Source organism: Osmerus mordax, chromosome 14, assembly GCF_038355195.1.
Source record: "Osmerus mordax isolate fOsmMor3 chromosome 14, fOsmMor3.pri, whole genome shotgun sequence".
In the NCBI taxonomy this organism is placed as follows: Eukaryota; Metazoa; Chordata; class Actinopteri; order Osmeriformes; family Osmeridae; genus Osmerus; species Osmerus mordax.
This window is the reverse complement of record NC_090063.1, coordinates 12826778-12844047: the sequence shown is the minus strand read 5'-3', so window position 1 is coordinate 12844047 and position 17270 is coordinate 12826778. Positions and strand designations below refer to the sequence as shown.

The following is a 17270-nucleotide window of genomic DNA, read 5'->3' as shown; positions in this document are numbered from 1 at the left end:
GTGAGGTGGAGGGGGGGGGAGGAAGAGCGGAGGAGGAGTGTTGGGAGTTTTGGACAGGAAGCCGAGACAGTCTGGCGGCCGCCCGGAGTTTGTTGTCATTCCGAACACAGAGACCCGGAGAGGTGAATGCTGTCTAGTGAGGGAGAAACAGAGGAGGGAGAAAGAGAGAGAGAGAGAAAGAGAGAGAGAGAGAGGGATGAGTGATGGAAAGGGAGAAATTGAGAGTTCTGAATACAGGAGAGGGGGCCACGTGTGTGGGTGAGAGGTAGAGGATTGAAGAGAAACCAAGAGAGGAAAAAGGAAGGGAAAGACAGAGCGAGAGAGAGAGGGGGGGTGGAGTGGATGGGCAATTTAATTTTCCATCCCCCTCCTCCCTGAGCCAAACAGTTTCCCTGCAAGGGCGGACGAGGTGTGCGGGACGGTGCAGGCACACACACTCACTCCGTAGCGTCACTGCTGCCTGACACACACACACACACACGTCTGCATGCCAATGAGAAAAGGAGGTGGAGGCAGGCACCTGTTGCATCAAGAACTCTGGAATATGAAGCTGATTATGCTAAGCTAACTCAGGAAGCCTGCCCGCTACAGTGTCTGAAAGTCACAGTATGTTGGGCATATTAATACAAGCTATTTATGAACTGCGAACCAGTAGGTGTAGGAACAAAGTAGAAATCCCAAGAAGACTCAGTGACATTGAAAACAGAACCAAAATGAGCCTGTGTCTGAATTTGAATTGGATTCGGTGGGTCACTTTCATAACACACTTTCCAAAACCAAGCACATCCTTGTTCAGACGCAGAGGGGGAGAAAGGTGAGTGTGTGTGTGTGGGGGGGGTGGTAGTTCTCACCAATCATGAGGCTGAGAAGCTTCTGGACCTTGGAGCTCACCCCTACAACCCTGTACAGACCCTGGTCGTTGATACCTGGTGACAGAAACATCCAACACGGTCATCACATGAGTCTGGAAGAACAGGGGTAGTGTGTGTTGAGGATTTGTTCAGAAGCAAGACCATGACACTCTTTTCATGTACATACTTAAAATGCCTTCAAATGTTCTGGCACGCTGAAGTGACAAGCAAAAAAAAGCAATAAAAGAGGCAGACAAATGCTTGCTGGATAGTATACTGTAAACGGGACAAATGCATGAGCTTTGATCAAATAAAAGCTTTTATGTTGAACGGAGAGAAATGCGTGACTCAAGTTTATAGCTGCTCTTAATATGGGATAGAGAAATCAAGTGTTGGCCATTGTTGATGCAAGCCTGCCCTCTAGCGCAGAGAACAAAATACAGCAGAGACACAGTTTCCAAGGACTAAACTATTTTTGCTGACTCCCACTCACCTCTCGTCTCAATAGCTTTGATGGAGTTCTTCACGAACGATAGGCCAATGTCATCTAGCTGGGCATCGACTGCGGGGAGATAAATAACATTTATTTGTTTAATTTCATAGTGATTTTGTGTATATATGCACATATATACAAACCCACTATTCATTTTGGGTGGGGGGGGCAGTGATTTTTTTTCGACTCGTTCTCTGATGCATCCCATGCAAACAAAAAGAGACTCCAATCCGGATTTAAATATAAGAATGCTCCCTGGATACTCACTTCCTCTTTCTTTGGAGTACGTCCTCCCTAGGTAATGACCAATCTGTCAGGGGGAAAACATCAGACGTTATGGTCGTCTCAAGATCCTAATCCTCCTTTTTCTTTTGCACTTCGATTAAACCGTTTCAAAGCTGACAAAATAAAGAGTCTCCTAATTGTAGCAGTAAAATCTGTCCCAAGCCTTTCTTAAAAAATTCAAAAAGGATTTGAATTTCAACGTAACTGGGGGTTGTAATAGGATGGCAGGGACAGGGATCAGAATATACACATTTGAAATCTGCAAACTCAGACAAACGATGTGTGTCATGGTGACTCACTGGCTCCTTCCCGCCCATGGCCTGCATCCAGAACTTGTGGTCGTCCTCGGACAGCGCCTGGACCGTGAGGACCATCCCCGGTCTGGGAGGAAGGAACACACACACCATAATGCAGGGTCAAGGCAAGGCTACAGATATACAGTATATGCAACAGGACGATTAACCCGATGAAACAACTGTTTGAGTGGTAGAGTGGTAGTACTGTTTGAATCCATGTTTTAAGGAAACAAAAGCTGGTTTGTGGGAAAGACTGAGAGTGAGGGCTTGCTGCTTGGCCTGTGTTGTTTGGTGTGCTTGAGCTTGGTTGTGTGATCAAGATTAGGTGTTTGAAATGGGACTAGATTCCATGACTAGTTTTTTTAATTCCTTAGGCATCCCTCTCCTAACAATAGACAATGCTTAAGCTTGCATAGACAGTTACACATTACATCACTAGGTGTGTGTGTGTGTGTGTGTGTGTGTGTGTGTGTGTGTGTGTGTGTGTGTGTGTGTGTGTGTGACCCGACTCGCATTTCTGAAACTGTTACGCTTGTGGGGGTGGGGGGTGTAACTGGAGCTATTAACATGACAGACCTGCAGTGGAAACTGAGTTGAGTGACATATTGAGGGATTCATTACCGATGCTACGCGGCGGAGCACTCTTTCATTATCAAGCCACTGGGCCTCTAGACGAGACACTTTTAACACAGTGTGAGTGTGTCTGTGTGTCTATGTCCTCACACTACAGCTAATGGAAAGAATGATTGGAGAGTGTAACTTCAGGTCTGCAACAGTAGTTGCAGACAGTGAAGTGAGTTAAAGGCAGTGAGGTGAGTCGATGGAATCATGTGAAAAAAGTTGCCACCCTGTAAAAATCCCCCTTCCTTTACAAGATGAAAGCACGACAGTGTGTGTGATAAAGCTGTACTGAGTGCAGTGTATGAGCAGCAGTGAGGGACAGTTGGGTGAGGCGCGGGGGGGGGGGGGGGCAGGGGGGGGGGGGTTTACCGGTCTGTTATCTCTATGTCTAGACAGAACCGACGGTCCAGCGTGTCTGTGGTTTTGCGGACGCAAGACTTGAGGGTGACCGATTCCGTCTCGCCCTGCGAAGGCAAAAAGACGGTTTGAAAAAAAAAACACATCGAAGCTGAGGTGCGTGTGTGCGTGTGGTGGCTCACTCACAATCTTTCCTCCGGAGCGGTGGTCGTAGGTCACCATGTGGAGGATCTTCTGCTCCTTGACGAACGTGCAGTACCGCTTCACCCAGCTGGAACCAAAAGGAGGTGGACCTGACGGAGGAGGACACATTTCAGTGCGACGGGGGAGAAGACAAACCCTTCAACCCTCCCAGGAGCAGCACACGCTCACACAGGCTCTCTACCGACCCCCCCCCACCCCCTCCCCCGAGTGGCCACGCACTCGTGGGTCTTCTGGGAGCGGCCGTCTTACGTTTCTCCTGGACGTAGAGGTAGCCTTCGCTGCTGATTGGGCTGGTCTGACGGTACTCCTGGGGCGCTTCTCTGATCCGCTTCATCAGCTCAAACACCTCCGACCGGGTGCCCTCGAAACGACTCCGCGTCTGCAGGGTGGGGGAAGGGGATAGGGGGGGTTAGGGGGCGAGGGAGGGGTGTCCAAGGAGGAGGTCAGGGGGTTACGGTCAGACACGCCCCCGAGGAAATCACCTTCTTCTGGCGCTCAAGGTAACGCCTGAGGTCAAACACAATGCGGAGCTACAGGAAATGAAAACTTCCCCCCTATGAGAAACTCCCGTGACCCATGGGGCTCTTTTAAAAAAAGTGGAAGTTCTCCTGGGGTTAAAGTCAAAACCAAAACTACAGTCAAATTTCCAGACTGTGCCTCGGTGACAAGAGAAGCCTAAACTGAGAGATGGAAAGTCCCGTTGGAAGGATGTTACACCCCCTCCTCCTACACACACAAAAACATTTTTAAGGTCTCACATTCTGGATGTTTATCTGCAGGGCTTTCTTGTAGTGGTCAAAGTCCTTGGCCAGCTCAAAGCCTTGGTGGTAGAAGGTGAACACAGTCTGGAAGAAGGCCACCATCTAAAGAGACATGAACAACATTTCAGTCAAAATAAAATATTGCCACCTAAAAAGTCTTATCGTTAGGAATCCATGTACAGTAAAATGCAGTCTTCTTTTGTGGGTCTGTTACACCACTTGCACACCCACGGAACACAGGCAGTGGTGAAATTGGTTTACAAATACAACCACATATTGCAACAAAAGAGCCATGAAGACATTGACTGAAAGCCCAACACTGGACCCCTGCATGCAGTAGTCCTGATGCTGGGCAGATGCAGGGAGCGTGAGAGGGTGGACAGAAGCTGAAGGAGAGGTTGGGGGGTCATAAGGGAGGGGGGGGCAGCTTTCTCAGGTACTCACAGGTTCAACACACTCAAACTTTTTCCTCTCCTGGATCTCCTGCAGTTTACACACGTATTCCAGAGACTCATCCTGGAAGTGCCGTCTCATCGTCTCCACCTGGTTGTCTGCCTGCAAAGGAGGAAGAGGTGGAGGAAGAGGAGGAGGAAGCGGAGGAATAGGAGGAGGAAGAGGAAGAGGAGGAAGAACAGGAGGAGGAAGAAGAAGAGGAAAAGGAGGAGGAAAAGGAGGAGGAAGAGGAGGAGGAAGAAGAGAAGGAAGAGGACACATGCTTAGCATTTCGGTTTTGATACAGTAGAAACAGCAGCAGTAGAGAGAGGAGAGAGAGGAATCTAGAGAAACAGCAAGATTACTTCTGACTTTTTATCCTGGATATAAACGAACCATATGAAAGCTGAATTTGAACCGTATTGTACATTTGGATCAACTGAGTTGCTTGCTTAATAGACCGTTAATCACATTAACGGTAGCAGTTGCTTGACTCGTTGAAGCTGAAGATTTTCCACGAGCGCAGCATATACATGTACCGGTCCGTGCCTTTGTTTATTACAAGTGTGAACGTTATCACAAGAGTTGAGCCGGTTCAGAGCCTCCGTGACTGTGAACATCTCGTTCTCCTGTATATCCTGCGCTCAGATAGTGATCTAGTGTCAGAGACACAGACCCTCGCTTCACGAGGGTGGAGTAGGAACCGGACGGCCTCGCAGCACAAGAAACAAAACATCAGTTTTTAAAAGTGCTTCCTCTGCTTGGTGTATACACAACATACAGGACCAGGGTCTGTGTGGGTCTGTCAAGGCCGTAAATGGCTGATGTTTTCACAGGGGCAATTTACACAACATGGCTGGTATTGTTTGGTGATGGGATGGGAATGCGAGTCTGAGATGTGCATCGGTGTGAAAATTGTATTTGTTTAAAATAGTATTTACTTAAGAGGACACTTTGGGATTGTTGTTCATACTTGAGTCTCCCTCATTTGATTTTGTCACTGCATTAATCTCAAAATGAGATGACCTTGGACAATGTAGTTCCACACTGCATGCTGGGAGTTTCTAGAGTTTGTAGAGAGGCTAAAGGCTCTGTGATGGTCCTTGGTGGGGCAGAGTGAAATTAAGTTGAAGCAGCCAATGGAAGCACACACAAAACCACAAGCTCTCACATAGACATGCGCGTGCACATGTGCCCTCTCCCTCTCCACACACACACACACACACACACACACACTCGTCCACCCAGAAGCACATCTGAGCCAACCAAGACCAGGAGAACTTCTAACACCAACCAAATAATCCTCCTTTCAGTTCCAGATGAGGAGCAGTTTCTGGCATGCCGTCCATTTTCCGAGCAAGCAGAAACACAAGGAAAAGTACCTCCTGTAATTGCGGTTCCTTCTTCTTGGCTGACATGTTCAGAAGCTTCTCCAGTGAGCTGTAATACTTCTCTGTTTCCTTCTCATATCTCTTTCTCTCCATCTGAAAAGGGATTGAAGCAAACGTCGAAATCACAACATCTCTCTTTAGGGTGCGAATTGCGGGGGGTTTGGGGGGGTCTGGCCCCCCTAATTAAGACTTGGACCCCCCCAAAAGAGGTAAAAACAACAGTTAGGGGGGGTCGATACACGCCCTGGAGAAGAAGTTGACCCCCCCGATAGTCATTGTATAATTCGCACTCTGTATATAACCATTATAACTATATTTAGAATAAAAATAAATTTATCTTAAAATCCTACGCAGATCTACTGTATAATGCATGTAGTCCAAAATTCATTACAGGACATGTAAGGTCATTCTGGAAAGTTTTATTGCAGACACTGTCCAACTCCACTGCTGGGCTCAGAAGCAACGGGATTTAGGGGCTCAATATGGTTGTGCACATGGACAGCGCACTGCCAGTGCTTCCGTGGTAACGGTACCTTGGCTGCGCCCAGCTGCTCCTTCCTGAACTTCTCAAGAGGTTTCATCAGCGTTTCCGTGATGTTCTTCATCTGGGACAAGAGGAGGAGAATGGACAAGAGGAGGAGGAGGAGAATGGACAAGAGGAGAAGGAGAATGGACAAGAGGAGAAGGAGGAGAATGGACAAGAGGAGGAGAATGGACAAGAGGAGAAGGAGAATGGACAAGAGGAGAAGGAGGAGAATGGACAAGAGGAGGAGAATGGACAAGAGGAGAATGGACAAGAGGAGAATGGACAAGAGGAGGAGAATGGACAAGAGGAGGAGAATGGACAAGAGGGAGAGAGAGGGAATGCAAAAGCCAGAGGGGGAGAGCGATAAATCCCAGATTCTCAAAAAAACATTTTTATCTCTCTCTCCCATTTTGACCTGGCTGTATGTATGTATATATGTATATATATATATACATATATATATACATATATATCTCTTAGGTCAGTTCTCTTAAACTTTTTTTACTGACACATTGAACTTTAATAGGTAGGATAAGAAATATCCACTTCCATGAATCGGAGGAGTCAAAGGGCAAACCGTTTGTAAAAGACAACTTGAAGTGCTGACTGAGCGGGTCCAGTGAGGTTATAAAGTAACCTCACTAACATCACATTATATTAACGTTGCAACATTGCGTGTGACTCACTGAATTCTTCATCAACAAACGATGAACCTCTGGCCCCACAGGTCACACTTTGGTTTCTTTCCACCTCTTGGGGTCTCGAGGTTGGACTACGAGCCCTTTCTTCATTTATCTCCCTATCACTCCATCTCTGAACCATCCATCTATCCTGTCCTTCACTACCTTCAGCGCAGCTCCTGGCTGTCGCTATCACTCCATCTCTGAACCACCTATATATCTATCCCTCCCTCCCTCCATTCCCCTCTCTCTGCCCAGAGCAGGTCCTTGTTCAAGGACATGTCTGGGCCTGCCAGACATCGAGGCGGTGCAGGTTGTGATGTCACAGGGCGATGTCACGCATTGTTGAGTTCTGCTGAGTTAGGGCTCAGAAGCCCTGCGGCCCCCTTAGTTAACCTCAGGCCACTGTGTTAAGCAACTCCTTCAGCGTCACACACACCTCAGCAGTTGCTATAGACACAGACAAAGACACATGACGAGGCCAGACAGAGAGGCTGGGGACAAGGACTGCGTGAATGCAGACAGTTGGGAGAGAATATTCAAAATGACAAATGAGCATTTTATAATGTATCCAAAGTGACGTCCGGGGGGGGGGTCCAGCTATACCTATCCTCCTCAGTAGTTCACAGCTTCGCCTTGGACTCGCACACCAAAACACAAAGCAAGGCTTTCAGAGACCAGACATGATGACACCGCAGTCACAAGCTCCCAGAGGAAGCTTGGAGAAGGTTTACCAACCAGAAGAAGAGAGACCCGACCGGAGCTATTAAACAAGAAGTATGTTTAAAGTGAGCTGCCTGGAGGGAGTTTCCTAGAAAAACAGTCAGTCTGCTGACAACCATGCTTCTACAGCGACATGACTCAACACGAAATCTTGCACAAGCGGTAAAGGCAAAGGTAGCCCTATAACTCAGCCATCGCCTAAACTGACAACACTACACCTTTATCCCTAAATGAAGCTTTTCCTTTAAGGTGGTGACCAATTAAGTTGATTAGCACATTGTTTTGTTCGTTTCCTGTGCAGACTCCTAACCCCAGTGTTATCTGGAGCAGAGTGTCAGTAACCTTTGGATAGATGGGGGGGGGGGCTACTATAAAACACACATGACACACTTCCCCAGTCTGGAGGCTGGCCTGGACTAGCTGTGCTCACCATCAGCTCTCTTTGGTCCTCCAGGTTCTTAAGAAAGGAGGAAAACTCCAACAAGGATTCATCTGAAATGACAATAACACATACACACACACACACACACACACACACACACACACACACACACAACACAAACATACATTAACGCAGGTGTCCACAAAGAGAGATAGGGAAAATTATACCTTATTTAGTGGTAGATTAAAAGAATAGAAAATGGAACATCAAACATCAGTCAGTCTGAGGCAGAATTAGCAGTAACCAACTGTAATGGAGTGTGTTCAAAGCTGAGCAAAGAGCAAAGCTGAGCGACTCACCGATGCACTTCTCATCGTCAGTCTTGGCGTCTCCGATGTACTCAAACTGAAATTCTCCCAGGCAGTTGGCAAACTTCCTCTGAGCCATCCCAAGCTCTGGTCAAATACAAATAAAATAACAATTGTTTGATTAATAATATGGATATAATATACATGACTATGTACACACTACTGGCTATATTCGTTATTATTATACAGATATATTTTGAAAAAAACTAAATAGGATGTTCTTTTAGTGCGGACAAGTGAGGAGAGAGTTACTACTCATACATTACTCCTCGTTTGTTGGAGCGCAAAAAAGCGGATTATTTTGCAGATTAAAACACTGTTTTTTCAGTGCCTCATGTCTGGTACTCTTGGCATTGAAACTAAATCCATGAGTCATATAGTTTATTATACACACACACATACACACTCTGCAAACATCCTGTTAGCTTTGTTCATGACCCGGAGCACAAGTCTGTTCAGAGTAAAGGCAGACTGGTCAACAGGTGCTCATATCTGACACAGTATTTTACAGCATAACCTATTTAACGTAGGCAAAATCAACCACATCCTGTACAGTTGGGGGTTGGGGTAGCTCAGATGGAGAGTGAGCAAAAGAGAGAGGAGAGGGGGGTGGGGGCAAAGGAAGAAGAAAAAAAAGACAGAGCGAAATAAGACAAACAGAAAATGTCAAAGACAAGCACGTAAGTAACAAGGAGGAGAACAACAGGAGCACAACATGGTCCGTTTACTTCTTCTGAATCTGCACCACTGGATGTTAACATAATGGCTGAAGGAGAGAGAGCCCTGAGGAACAGCCCTCTCTTATTTCAGTACAGAGAGCAAGGATCTCAGGGCCAATGGAGCTCCCATAGGGAAGTGTGAGAGAATGTAGCAGGGGGTATTTTAAGACGGGAGCTATGAGCAGTATCCTGAGCTGAAGTGTCGTTAGCTAGGGCAGCTGGCTGTGTCCCTATAGGGGAAGTTCAGCTGGGTTTCTTGCATAAGGGAGATTCACAACAGACCTGGCAACACCGGGGCTGGCATAGAGGGATGGAGTGAGTTATTAAGACCATCCATGGCCAAGTACATTCTGCTGGCATAGAGGGTACTTTCTTTGCCACCTTTCTTTGAACATAGTCAACAAAGTCTGAATTCAGGTCTGACACTCCGGGGCTCTGCCTCCAGTGAGTAATGTTTGACCAATAGGAGAGACTCGCTGTCTGAATGGTTTGACACCCTCGCATCTAAACAGTTGCTTCCTTGGCTTGGATATCGGAGAAAATGTGGGCCATGTTGAATTTCCTGTGCAGCTGCCGTACCCCTGGCAGTTAAGCAGCTTACACCCACATCTCACCTAAAAAGTCTGTTCAACCTCTAGGAACTGGGTCCAGCGTGTGTGTGTGTGTGTGTGTGCGTGTGTGTGCGTGTGTGTGCGTGTGTGTGTGTGTTGGATTATACTGGGGGCCAAAGCTCTATCATGTGAGCTCATATGGACAATGTCCCCCTGGCACAATGCATCAGCCTGCTTCTGCCTGACTCACTGACCCAGAGCCTGGCCTTCATCATGACACGTGTGATGGTAACATAACCTGGGATAAAAGTCCAAGAAGGGTGCCATACTCACTGCTATTCACACAATATCTACTACTGCCTTTTAAAAAGACAGGTTATTCCCTGTTCTGCTGTACACATCTAAAAACAACAATCATCTAGGAAAGACTTTTGAAAATCAGACATTCCAGATCAAGCTCGCTTGAGCTCCAAGAGAGTTTGGAGATGCACTGGCCTGCCCAGTCTGCAGCAGGCTTGAGACATACAGTCCAGCTGTGTAGTCAAAGGAGCAGTCATCTGGGGCCTCATGTATAAAAGATTGCGCAGCTTTCATACCAAAAGATGGCGTATGGACAAAACTTGTCCATACGCACAGAAATATTCACATGTATAAAAACCGGTCGTACGCCAAGTCCTGCGCACCTTTCCTTTATAAATCACAATCAACGTGAGATTGACCGCACGTGAACGAGCCACTGACCCCGCCTTGCCTCCTCCCATAAATGAATATGCAGATGGCCTATAAATGCGCTCCTGAGGTAATTTCTTTGTCTGAATTTAAATGTCTAAACACGCAAAAAAGAACAATTTCACAGACTGTGAGATCGAGGTTCTAACAACAGAGGTGGAGGCGAGAAAATGTGTCCTGTTTGACGGCCTGTCATCAGGTATTAGCAACAAAAGAAAGTCGGTGGAGTTGAAAACTGTCACTATTTGCACCCTTTCTTGTTTTTAACCTGTAGCACTTTGAGATTTAGCTAAATATAAAGTGCATTACAAATAAAAGTATTATTATTATTATTATTATAGGGCCGTAGATGATGGGGGAGAACCGGACCATGGCAGAAATTAAGAAGAAATGGTCCGATGTAAAACTCGAAATTAAGAAAAGATTGGTGGCGCATCGTAACAGCATGGCAGCTATAGGGTTAGCATGACATGCATTTCCTGAGTGATTTTGTTGTTCGTTTGACACCCTCAAGTTCATAGTATGACAGTAACTGTACTGAAAACTTTATTTTGTAATGTTTGAGTTTCTGCACTTTTCAGTTAGAATTTGCCATGTTACAGAGCCAGAAAAGACTGTCCGCACATTCTCACGTCTGCTCAAAAGCTTCCGTGACGGCCCGCACATTCTCACGTCAAGTTAATTTTTATACATCACACCGTGCTGCAAGCTTTTCGTGCGTACGCAACGTTTATACATGAGGCCCCTGGGGTCTGACTGTAGTAGTGTCGTAACTATGGTGTAGTCATCGTTACTACAGGAAGCACAGGGATGCAAGCTGTAGATGTCGCTGAGAGTATCGTTTACCAAGGGTCGGTTCCTTGAATCAGACGCACTATAAAAATAGTTTCAGCAGGGGGCTTTGGTGAAGTCATCGCTGTTCTTTAGAAATCTACTTTCTTAGAAACGAAGATGTATAAGAAATGACAAAAATCCTAAGAGTGCTCTTCAAAACCATGCTGTATAAATAAAGTAGACTACAATGCGCCACAAGCAAGTCTGCTACCATCAGGATAAACTAAAGCATGAGAAGCAGCTCTGAATCAATGTGACAAGAAAGGTAAACAACAGCCTCCAAATATAGGCCCTGATCTCAGCGTGTCACGTTATGCGATACCAGAGATGGGCTACTCTGACAATCGCTCATCATGAAGTGCCAGCTAAATACTATCTGAGCAACGCTATGCCTTGAAACAATGCAGATAATGATTGTAGGCTCATAAGGAGACTAGACTGCAGAATGTCCTTGAATTTGACTCTTTTCATCTGAATGCTTTGACTGTATGATTTAGTCTTCGACTCTATGATGTAGTTAAACCTGCACTTACCCTAACCCAGTACCACAGCCAAAGTCAACTAAGCGGCAGGTCTGACTGTCAAAATTATGGATTGGATCTTTAAGCAAAGCGGGTTGGAATGTGACAGAGGAGGGTATTATGGGATGCCTCAAGGTTGTCAGGGTGTAATCAGACTTGGGTGTAGTGAGTGACTAAATTATACATGAGGAGATATTGTCGGAGACGTGTCCTCACATGTACGCACGTGCGTGCACACACACTCACATTGCAGACAAGACACGGTTCAGACAAAATACCAAATGTGAAACCACATTAGTTTGTCTTTATAACAAGACCCATGCTGCAAAGCATCGCACAGCATTACTTTTTCATTTGACAACCACAACACTGATGGCAGCCGGTGTGTTTCCTGTCATCTGAAGATCACAAACTTGCTGCAATATGTTAAGACTAGTGAACTCCATAAGAAGCCCCGATGAGAAAAATGTGAATTCATTCTGGTGGCTAACATGCTGATCCTTGCTTGACAACCACAGTTAATGAATGTTTTTGGTATATAACAAACTACACTTGATATAAAAGCCCATTAAAATCAGCCATTCAACAGTAACCTGATTCCAGACTTTAACATGTTCTCCAAAAGCATCTCAGAAGTGCTAGTCACCATGATGTAAACCAGCACTGTGTGGGAGTAGTTAAGTATGGGTTTGCTGCAGTATTGTCAAAACAGCCGTATGGCCACCACAAGCCAGGTCATTATTTTGGTAGCAAACACAAACTGCTGAACGTGGCAATTTACTTAGAATCGATTGTGGCACTCTGCACACTCAGTCCAGGACATGATACTCTGACCACTTTGGGGTCCATCTCAACAGTCTAGGAGAGTGGTCTTCAACCCTGTTCCTCAGGGTTCAGATGTTTCCCTGCCCCAACACACATAATTCAAATGAATGGGTGTTATTCGGCTTCTGCAGAGCTTGATAACAACCCATTCATTTGAGTCAGGTGTGTTGGAGCAGGGAAACATCTAAAACATGCAGGACAGTGGACCCTGAGGACCAGGCTTGAAGACCACTGGCCTAGGAGATGCCCTTCTCTTATTTCCTTCAACTCATCCAAAACGAGGAATGCAGGCGAATTGTTAGCAAAGATCTGAATGAGAGATAAGTACTAGGTAGCTCACAGCCTTATGTTCTTACTTGCCACTGTGATTTCCACCACACCACCAATTGGAGAACACAGAGGATATTACATTTACATTTAGCAGACACTCTTATCCAGAGCGACTTACAGTAAGTACAGGGACATTACCCCGAGGAAAGTAGGGTGAAGTGCCTTGCCCAAGGACACAACGTAATTTTTCACGGCCGGAATCGAACCGGCAACCTTCTGATTACTAGTCCGATTCCTTAACCGCTCAGCCACCTGACGATACTACTTTGCATTATCGTGACGAACCTCTCAGACAGTCATTGGGAGGCATTACCTCTGGTAATCCTGCCTCCACCCTGCCTGCCAGGCTTCATCCTCATTGTTCTTTCAGAGGGCACATCACCAGGGCTGAGCCTGCTGGATTCTGTTCCCAGGGACGGTGCCAAAGCTAAATATGTGGTCATCAGTCCCGCCCTGTGGCATTGTGGGTAAAGGTTGATCCGTGATCAACACACACACACAGGTGCCTACCCACACACAGGTGCCTGACATGGGGATATTCTTGGGAGGGGCGTTGAGCAGTGCCTGTGTTCAGACACATTCTTCTCATTGAACAAAACTGCAAAAACGCTGCTGAACAGTGACGAATACTGTTTACTTGAGTTTGAGCCCTTGAGCTGCAGCTCCGGTTAGCAAACCTATGATGTCTCTGGAAAGATAAACGTCATCGATGATGCAACTGAGAGCTCCAAACACAGTCCATCACACGCCTCTCTTTTTCATAAATAGTGGCTCCTTAGAAAATGTCCTTCTGATGACTTTGCAATCTGAATATTAAACATAAAGGAATTCGTGACAACATTAATAGCCGTAGTCTGGTGTGAGCAAATGGAGTGGAAAATTCCACAATGCACCCCTCCCCATGGCAACAAAACATGTTTTGACAACATTCCACTGAGGAAGCCCTCATACACTGTATACTGTACTTGGAGTAAGTCAGGGGACCATTTCATTGTTGACAGTGTCAGATTAGAGAGACCATCACAACAGAAGGAAGACTGAGTTGTGATGAAGGAGCCAAGGGGCCAACCCTGTACGGTATGAAACATTCCCATGAAGGCATTCCTTTCAAATGGGTCCAAAGGCTGCTAGTAAAACAACACGCATTCCTTAACTAAAGGATCATGTCTTGAAGGGCTCTGTGGAAGACAGCTAAAGCATGTGGAGGCTGCCAATTGGGCAGTCAGTGCAATACTGCACGGCAACCAATGCAAAGCAAAAACAAACAGATAAACTTAGTATGTATGCCAGATATGGATAACAGCCCAATTATTAAAAGGCAAAATTACACTTAGAGATAACTTTGTTGGTGTTATGCTATATCCCACAATTTTCCATCCATTGTGCACACTGACAGCAAGAGTTGCATGGGGGGGGGGGGGGGGGGGGTACTCATTCTCCCTCAGGGATGAAGGGATGGTTGAGAGATGAGGGTCTGTGTCGGGGGAGTGGGTAGAGGAGTATGCTGTCATGGCTCAGGTCATGGTTTACAGTGAGACTGCACACTAGAGACAGTGATGTCAGAGGATAGGTTTGCCAGCCAGTTGATTAGCCCCATGTGTGTATGAGGATGAGGCTTGCATCTCCACTCTGGTTTCAGCCCTGAAACTGCATCTTTTCTTACATTTCCCTCTCTCTCCTTCTTTCTTTCTCTCTCTCTCTCTCCACTTCCCTCCGTCTTTCTCTCTCTCTCTCTCTCCACTTCCCTCCGCTCCCTTGGGGTTAGGGCAACTGATAAAGCAAGATATCAGTCGCTGCAAAGTGTCTAAAGCTAGCTCATCCCATTACGCAATACCTTGAACCATGTTCAGAGAGAAGGCAGGAAAACACACACAAAAATATTTAACTGTGTAAGCCTTGGCATACACTTCAGTCACTGTATAATGTCAATTCAATTCCAAGGGCAGCCATCATTGAGATATGATCAGTGAAGCAATAACAAAGAGTGGCAGGCAAGGGGTCTGCATTTACAGATCTGAGCGATAGCCTTTATCCTCCGACACAGAACAAACACAGCGAGACACGGACTACCCTAGAACGAGGCGAAGGCATCAGCCAGTCCTCGCCTTTTAAAGCAAGGCATTTCTGCGAAAAACCTGGGAACTGTCTAAAGACTCTCGGCATGTAGAGAACCAGAGACCCCCTGGCCACTTGTGTAAGTGTGAGTCATGGAGGCACGACCTTCCATTAATCTGATATTGCCGGCCAAGTTTCCTTTAACAGGAAAAACATGCGGTGGGGAAAAATAAAAAAAGGAGGAGCCTAGCGGTGTGACATAAATACTGGCGCCCCTACGAAGCAGAAGGGGGAAGGCAAACAATGAGAACAGCCTGGGAGGGCATTGTGACACACAGCTCTGTGGTAACTGCTGGGTAGTAGTGAGGCCATATCCAAGCAGGGTGGATTGTAGACATTTCCTTAGGCTAGCTAAAGACAAGGACACCAACTAGAGGAGATTTGAAATGGGGTGACAATCTCAGGTGCCGTTCAAGTCTCCTCTGAGAGAGCTCAGAGATGCACTTAAAACACCTGCGCGTGACTTTGAAGTGGAATGTGTTAGCTACCAGATTATACCTCGCAGCCAGCATGAGAGCGGTCAAATACTGTGATGACTCTGTGTTTGCGCTTCACCCTGTTCCATTCATCAGCAATTTACCAACTGCTTATTCATCCGGGGGGGGGGGGGATCTTGGTCCGAGAATGTTTGTGTTGAGAATTTAATTGCGTACCACAGCGTGCTGACTTGAAACTGTGGCACGTTTCCCCACAGGAAAAAGTCACACCCGTTTGTTCCGAAGTAACCAAGTGATCCCATTACATGAATGGAGGTGTGTGAAGCAAGGCTCACACCAGTTGGACGTGTTTTTTCAAAAGCGGTTCATGGTGACTTTGCCTGGTGCAGCTGTTCTGAGGGAGAAGACTGTCATGGACAAACCAGCCGGACTGTGGGTGGCGTCCAGGCTGAATCATCCTGCTGTACAGAGCATGCATAATTGCACAGTGCAGAACATAATGTTGAGTCCTAAATTGCAGTGACGTCATCTCAAGCGTCAAGAATGAATCATGGGTAATTTCCGTCTTGACGTAATGTTGTCCGTTGGACTTTTTTTTCTGTTTCTGTTTGTAACTAATTTGGACCATTTTTGTTTGGTAGGAGTCATATCTTTTCGATGGAGTTATCTATTCCCAGCTCCAATGTTAAGACACAGTGGAGCTTGTTAATCCCACAGCACCACACACACACACACGCGTGCACGCATACTTACGCAAGCACACACACGCACTCACACACACAAACGTGCACACACACGCGCACACGTATCCCTACACACACACACACACACACAAACACACACCAGTCAAACCAGTCTCCTTCATCCTTTTCAGCAGTATTGTCAACAGTAGTAATACAACAGCCAACAGCCTACATCCACATTACAAACGATCCATAAAAAGGCCTGTGAGCGCCGTAGTCAAAGAAGAATCATTCAATTGTATTATCAACAAGTCCACGGTGTGTGTGTTGGCGCCTGTTTAGGCAGCATGTTTATTATGATTCCTCCAGGCTTATCTGATATGCCACTTTGGGTCAGCACTGGCCTGGCCCAGGCCTTCGCACAGTTCACCATGTTTACATGACCATGCCTTTCCCCAATCCTTCCTGTTCCACTCGCCCATCTTTCCAGTCGGAGCAGTCCAAGCTTCGATCCCAGGCCCACCTTTTTCCTCTCCGGAGGCCTCCCTTGCTCTCTCTTGCTCACCAGTTTGTTCCGTGCCCCGTTGTTCGACCCCCTTCATCCTCTCTGGTGTGAGTCTTCATGACAGCCGGGGTATTACCTCATTCTTACTCTCCGGGTGCTTTAACATCAAAACAAGCTGGTCCTTTGAGACCACAGGAAACGGCGGGCATTAAAATCCTCATCAACGTGCGGGCTTTTTCAAGAACCACTTGGACAATCTTTCAAGCACCTGAACTTCTGACTTCAGCCCATTTAAAATGATATGTTTGACTAAATAGTCCTGCCTCTGGAGGATGGTTGAACTGGTCTGACAGGCTCAGTCCGATGGCCTTGTGTTCATCAAAACTTCTGGCATATGTAGAGCTTGGAGAGTGGATTTCTCAAAGCAGGTAGCACTAGTTTGATTGAAATGGGCTTATTTTACATATATTTTTCCATCAGTTATTCACATTAGATAAGGTCCAAGGATTTAGACCCGCTTCCATAAAAAGATTGCCAATTGGCCATCATATACTGCAGGAGCACCTGGACCATAAAAGGAGACAACACAAGCATCATCTTGGTAGGTATGCAGTATCGGTTTCATACTGGACCTCTTGTGTTTTCATGCAG

The 17270-nt window shown here is 46.3% G+C and overlaps 1 protein-coding gene across 2 annotated transcripts in view; it reads right to left on the bottom strand.

Moving 5' to 3' along the window:
• The window catches only part of arhgap10 (Rho GTPase activating protein 10), a 44104-nt gene that overhangs the window by 23166 nt on the left and 3668 nt on the right, over positions 1-17270 (bottom strand). Inside the window, exons 1-14 of one of the 2 annotated variants that reach the window (XM_067250331.1) lie at positions 12998-13173; positions 8362-8457; positions 8051-8112; positions 6225-6296; positions 5683-5784; positions 4313-4423; positions 3866-3970; positions 3357-3486; positions 3090-3196; positions 2916-3010; positions 1929-2010; positions 1612-1654; positions 1345-1413; positions 852-926 (exon numbers count right to left, since the gene is read on the bottom strand). In XM_067250331.1, coding sequence (XP_067106432.1) covers positions 852-926; positions 1345-1413; positions 1612-1654; positions 1929-2010; positions 2916-3010; positions 3090-3196; positions 3357-3486; positions 3866-3970; positions 4313-4423; positions 5683-5784; positions 6225-6296; positions 8051-8112; positions 8362-8449 — 1141 coding nt within the window. In that variant the 5' untranslated portion in view covers positions 8450-8457; positions 12998-13173. Of the gene's footprint in view, positions 1-851; positions 927-1344; positions 1414-1611; positions 1655-1928; positions 2011-2915; positions 3011-3089; positions 3197-3356; positions 3487-3865; positions 3971-4312; positions 4424-5682; positions 5785-6224; positions 6297-8050; positions 8113-8361; positions 8458-12997; positions 13174-17270 lie in introns of those variants that run through there. The other variant, XM_067250330.1, reaches the window with a different exon arrangement.